The sequence below is a fragment of the Populus nigra genome, chromosome 16 (assembly GCF_951802175.1).
Source record: "Populus nigra chromosome 16, ddPopNigr1.1, whole genome shotgun sequence".
In the NCBI taxonomy this organism is placed as follows: domain Eukaryota; kingdom Viridiplantae; phylum Streptophyta; class Magnoliopsida; order Malpighiales; family Salicaceae; genus Populus; species Populus nigra.
The window spans coordinates 895,450-901,936 of record NC_084867.1 but is presented as its reverse complement, the minus strand read 5'-3'; the positions used below and the strand labels follow the sequence as shown (position 1 = coordinate 901,936).

Here is a 6,487-nt window from a genome sequence, read left to right as displayed (position 1 = left end):
GGCCAATGTTTTTATTTGTTTAAGCAAGGCCTCTCTCTGTTTTTCTTTTTCTTTTTTTGGTCTGTCTAGACTGGTGCTCATAGGCTTCGGCTTCGGGCTGTTGGTTTTTATGGGTTTTCGGCTAACCTTGTTTTATGGGTTGTACTCGAGGGTTTGAGATAAGCATACTCATGTCTAATAAAATAAATAATAGAAAAATAAAATAACATAAAGTTTATATGATCCAATACTTTGTGTGCATCACGGCCGATTCTTTCCAGAAAATAAATCAATTTTTGCATATTCTATCGTTGTAAAAAAAAAAATTAGTGTGTTCCTTTAGAAGAAAAAAAAACCAAAAATACATTTTACATTTTAGCATTTTCATAAAAAATAAAAATATATATATATTTTTCAAACATATTTAGATTTAATAACAAGTTTGTCCAAATAAATTGGCCATTGGGCCTACATACCAGAAAATTTTTTAAAACATCATGTTGTTTTTTTAAAAAAGATAAAAATCCACAATTTACAAAATAAATAAAAAATAAAAAGGTCAAAACCCATTTTCATCACTCATCGGGTCCAAAACCCAATTTCCATCATAGATACAGGTATAAAGCTCAATTATCATCATTGATACGGGTTTAATGCCTATTTTTAACAACTTACATGTGATATTTTTTAAGCTAGATTTTAAAATCAAATACAAATTATGTTCACTTTTAGCAATTTCAACGAAAAATCTTTTTTAAGACTTAAGGTTAGCATCTTCGACAAGTCTTTTATTTTAAAAAATTGATATCATTTTCTAAAATGTTTAAAATTAAAAAAACACAAATAATTTTTTGTAAGAAATAATTTTTTAAAAAAATATCATTATTTTTTCTTTAAGTATAATTAATCTCTTATCTAAATATCTAAAATTAATATTTAATTTTAGATTTTCTAGTTTCTTTTCGTACCTAAATAGCGACGACTCTAATTTTTCATTGTATATATATGACACGTGTTGCAACATCCACTAAAATATAACATATACCATAAAAAAATCTCAAAAAATATGAATCTAACGAGCCTAATGAAATCATCAGCATTAAGCGTAGCGGTCACAAATGGTAAACAACTCACTTGACTTTGTGCAGAAAATATAACTTACTCTGTTCATTAATAACCTTCCTTGAAAACATTCAATCAAAATCTCGGTATGCTTCAAATATCCTTTTTCTTTCTTTTTTATCTCTATTCTCTACCCTTTCTTATCTATTTCTAAAAATTTATGCCAATCTATTACTATTTTGCCATTTTATTTTTGAAATAAGCGAAAATACCCTAAAAGCCCATTCATTGTCAAATGTTTTTGTTGACCATGCAGCTACCATAAAGGTGGTGGGTTAACGGGAAATAGAGCAACACTCCAGATTCCAAACCCATGTCATGCAAGACAGGAGGAACAAGAGTCCAGAACGTCCTGTTAGTCATGCATGCTTGTGCAAAGGGGGATGCGTTCACACATCTGGTTTTGCAAAAAGCTTGTCTATCAAGATTTTTAAGCTTCAACGAAAACTTCAAAACCAACTATAAATATATTCCAATCAACCACTCCAATCCCATGAAAAGGGAAATGTTAAACTATTTAACATGGTCCAACCATTCAAGCTCACCAAGAAGAAAATCTAGATCAAAATAGACACCTTGGCCAGTTTTCTAAACATCAGCCACGAAATCAAACATTCCCATTTTATTTTATGCTATCTTTGCCCTTGAGAAATCCATCTCGGGATGCTGCAACAAATCGAAAACAAATGACAGATTAGCTAATGAAGTGATGATGCGAGAGGTGAAGTAAAAAACCAGGGATGCAAATGTTTTGAAGAGAGGGAAGACTGTTCAAGAGGGTTGTGGTTTCACCTCAGACATGAACTTCTTCAGAATCTCCTGTTTCTGCATCTCATCACTGGTTGGAAGCCCCATAGACTTCTGTCTCTGATCAAACTGAACAGAGGAAAAAGGAAATCAGACATCACAATAACCAAGTAAAACGTAGAATTATGGACAAACACAACCAGATGCCATGCCAAATTAAGCAGCTATAAGGACCTAACTCAGTTAATCAAGGTGGGCAAACTCAACATGATCAAGAAGGGGAAATGGCACAAAAATTTACCATCATCTTTTCAACAGTCTGCCGTGTTTCAGAATCAAGGTCAGATAGTTTGCTGTTTTCAGGCTCCACTTTCTGAGTATCAATTTCAGGATCTCCTTTCACCAAAGACTTCCACCAATCCATTTGGTCATGCTTTGTCAAAAGGATTGAGATGGTATTCTGGTCCTCTGAAGAAATATATGAAGAATAACTAACATTTAACAAATGGCTCTTGACGAGGAAACAAAGAGCAAATAATGCAATGAAAGAAAATGCTCAATTATTTACACATTCCAGTATTTGCTAAGAATTTCCAAATAATTCCATTTGAAATTCAATGACTGGTTGTAGTTACCATACCTATGCTCCAATAGCAATCATCAACCTTGATGGGCTTATAGAGCTCTCCCTACAAGTATTTGAGAGCAAAAATTTAGAAGAGAAAACCACCTGAGCAAACTGAAGATAGCTCACTACGGTAAATTTCATAAAAGAACACACATTTGTGAGCAAACTTACCTCAACTATTGGAGGCTGGCCCTTGAGTCCAACTTTTAGATGGTTTTTCTTGATGTCACATATGACAAATCTTGATTTAGTTCCAGAAGGAACTGGAATTTGTACATTAACCTCTTGCAAGGTCTGTGTCCAGGAATATTTCTCCAGATCAAGCCCGTTGCCATTATTTGGAACTGCCCATTAGAAACAACAAGCAGCAATGGAAAAGTAAGTAAAGCATGCAACGAACACCTTTCCTTCAAACTTCAAAGATATAAGTAATGAATATGCCATCTGCATTTAGAATGGAAGTCATAGATATTCTAAGCAACTAATTAAATGCCTCATCTCCAATTGGGTGCACATACTAACTTACGAATCTGATTGCAGCATGCATCCTGTCATTCATGCAAAAGCTACATAGAACTACAGAATAAACTCAAAGCTACAGACTACACGTATGTGTAGATTTTCATCAAGTATTGCATGAAACATACAGTTGGGTTGCAAGAAAATCTGCAGTCATGTTGATTTATCAACAAACTCGTATTACAATATCTATCAAACATTTTCACCAACTACAACCCATCCATTATAAACGGTCACTTTCATCATCCTATACGGCTCTCAATGCATAATGTTTAAATCTTTATCCAAAATCTAGAGCAAAAACAAAAATTGGTACCTTAACCCTTGCATGTTCAACAAAATATCATCTAATCACAAATAAAGCATCACAAGCCAAACTACTAAGTATCCACAGAACAATTTCACAACCAACACCACCAAAATGATCCACAGACAACAGAATTGAACAATTCACTACTTCAATTAAGTTAGATTGCAGTAAATGTCCACTCCTCTTTTCCAGCAACCAGAGACACTTGAAGATACAAATGGTTCAGAAACTAGTCTTTTGCTCTTCAATTCTCAACTTCCTAAACAATCAAGAACACCAAAAGACATTACAGTCATAACACAAACAACCCCTCTAAGAGAAGGGTATAAAAAAACCTTCAAAATGTTAAACCCCATTTGAAAAATCACAAAAACATTTCAGACTTTACCCTCCAAGCCAAAATGTTCTCCTAAATTTCAATCACCTTCAATCTTCTACTAATTCACACAAACCAGAAAATCAAAAATTTCCAAACTTCAAACACATAAAACCAACCAAAAAATCAGAACAGCTCAAAAAAAAAACAGGAAACACAAAATTAAACAAAACACTTTTCTCATTTACCCTTTGCACTCTCCTCTTTGTTCTCGTTTTCGTCCATTTTCTCCTTCTTCTCCTTCTCCTTCTCCACCTTCAACCTCTTACTCTGCGCCTTCACCTTCGCCTCCTCCGCCGCCTTCACCTTCGCCTCCTCCTCCGCCTTCTTCCTCTTCGCCTCCTCCACTGCCTTCTTCACCACCGCAAAGATCTCCTTCTCCGCCGTCTCCTTCTCGAGAAAATCACTCTCTTTCCCCAGGAAATCAAGAACTCCCTCCACAATCCTCATGGGGTTTTGTGGATCAAATGTTGCAGTAAACGTCGACGTTTTGGGAGGGGTACGGGATGATGATGATGGTTTTGTGTCTGTTTGGTCTTCTTCGTAATCAGAGATTATCGCCATTTTTGGGTTGTTTTCGTCTCTTTCTTGAACTGAGCTGGCTCGGTGGGCGTGAGTTGAGGTGTCCTTGGGTTCTTGCTCGAGGATGTTTTAAAGGAGTGAAGACGGGGAGACCTGCGAGGAGTTTTATAGAGAGTTCTAGAACATTTTATTATTACTTCGCCATGCTAAAACTCCAATTAGGTCCCTAAACTTTGTACATTTGATGACATCAATAACTTTATTTAAATTAAGTCAAATCAGCATCTCTGTTAGACTATTTCTAGTTTTCGACCATTTGATTTTCCATGGAATTAGATGAAGAGGGTCAGAAAATCCTTGATTGAGAGAGAACCAGTAATTCAATTCAAAGTAGAGTGTTTTATTTGATCAAATGTAATAAATCAAGGGACCATGTGGTGATATTATAAATTTAGTTTAGTTATCGATATTATATTATTATTATTATTAATTTTTAACTTTAATACTAAAACCTGACTGTTTAATATTCCCCTCCGTCTTTATCTTCTTCTTCTTCTTCTTCTTTTTTATCTTTATCAAAGAATTCTAAAGTTACATTATCACAATTTAAAAGTTTGAAATTTTAAAAACTCTATTCAATTTATTTTTTTAAAAAAAATATTACAACAATCCTTTTTATACATGAAATGCCTTCAATAGTACAAAAACTTTTAGATTATGTTTGGCGGTGTGGTAGCGGTTGCTTTTCAAATAATTTTTCCTGCCGAAATGTATACCAATGATTTTTTTTATTTTTTAAAAATCATTTTTGACATCAACACATCAAAACGATTCAAAACATACAAATCATATTAAATTTTAACAAAAAAAAATTGATTTTTTTTGGGAACGCGGTTTGCACACCGCGTTCCCAAACGCTTTCTTAAGATATTGACATTTTGAGCAAATAAAAAAAATTAAAAAATTATTATAATTTATCATTTTCTTTATTTTTTATTATGCAATTTCATGTTCCGCACACTGTTATTAAACCCGGTCTGGCAGGTCGACCTGGGACCTTGTCGACCCGGTGGCTGGACCGGTCCGGGTTTAATAAAAGACCGGCTGTGGCAATAGCCCGGCCAAACCCGAGTGACCCGGCAGGTCGACCCGGGCGAACTCGGATGAGACTCGGTTTTTTTTTTTTCAAATGTGAGATTTGAAACCCATTGATATATATACTCTATGTTCCCATGAAAAAAGTTATGTTTTTTCAATGTGGGGTAAAAAAAACCTTTTGGTTTAAATACTTCAACTTAAAAGGATAACATGGTATCTTTTCAATGTGGGATTTGAAACCCTTTTATATATATACTCCATGTTCCCATGAAAAAAGTTATGTTTTTTCGATGTGGGATTTGAAACTCATTAGTATACATACTCTATGTTCCCAAGAAAAAAATCATGTTTTTTCAATATGGGATAAAAAACCTTTTGGTTTAAATATTTCAACTTAAAAGGACAACATAGTATCTTTTCAATGTAGGATTTGAAGTCCTTTTATATATATACTCTATGTTCCCATGAAAAAAGTTATGTTTTTTCAATGTGGGATAAAAAATATTTTTAGTTTAAATACTTTAACTTAAAAGCTTAACATAATATCTTTTTAATGTGGAATAAAAAACTTTTTAAAATATTCTTTTAAACTTAATAATATATATAATCTATATTTATATGAATTCTTTCATATGAAATATTAAAAATTTAATTTTTTTTTAATTTTTTCGGGTTGATTCGAGTTGACCTGGTTTGATCCATGAAACTCGAGACCCGGTCTCTTGGCCGGGTCAACCCTAAACCGAGTTTAATAATTATGGTTTTGCAGCGAGACATGCACGACAATAAAGTCGAATGATAAATGACGAGTCAAACACACTTTAAAGTCGACTGATAAATAAGGAGTCTTCTCCTTCAAGATCCATAGCTGTAATTTATATTTGCTTTTATGAATATGCTTTTCAATAGGAGGACTGCAATTAACGTCGTCTTTCTAACTTTTATCCTTTTTCTTTTCTTCTCCTTCATAAGAAAGAAACCACTTCCTTAACAGAGAAGTTGTTATATATATACACATGTACATGTATATACATGTATATGTATATGTGTGTGTTGTGCCCGAGAATAAAAAAAAGAGGCTAATAAAAAACCAAAGTCTCGAGCAATTAGTTTAAATAGTATGAAAAACAAAAGTGACAGAAAACCAATGAAAAAATATATTAAAAACAAAATCATACTTTAGCTT

The 6,487-nt window shown here is 33.3% G+C and overlaps 1 protein-coding gene across 1 annotated transcript; it reads right to left on the bottom strand.

The window, feature by feature from the left end:
* Positions 1–1,549: 1,549 nt before the first annotated feature.
* On the bottom strand, positions 1,550–4,354 carry LOC133675185 (protein BOBBER 1-like). The gene is made up of 6 exons (XM_062096473.1): positions 3,870–4,354; positions 2,648–2,820; positions 2,489–2,537; positions 2,150–2,316; positions 1,894–1,977; positions 1,550–1,767 (listed from the first exon to the last, which is right to left on the bottom strand). Exons 1-6 carry the CDS (start codon positions 4,243–4,245, stop codon positions 1,729–1,731), a joined length of 888 nt encoding a protein of 295 aa, XP_061952457.1. The 5' UTR covers positions 4,246–4,354; the 3' UTR covers positions 1,550–1,728.
* Between the last annotated feature and the right edge of the window lie 2,133 nt (positions 4,355–6,487).

Coding starts and splice junctions, on each gene's coding strand:
- LOC133675185 (XM_062096473.1), bottom strand. CDS start 4,245: ATGGCGATAATCTCTGATTACGAAGAAGACCAAACAGACACAAAACCA. Junction 2,317..2,488: donor TGATTGCTATTGGAGCATAG/GTATGGTAACTA, acceptor ATATTTCTTCAG/AGGACCAGAATACCATCTCA. Junction 1,768..1,893: donor TGAAGAAGTTCATGTCTGAG/GTGAAACCACAA, acceptor GATTTGTTGCAG/CATCCCGAGATGGATTTCTC.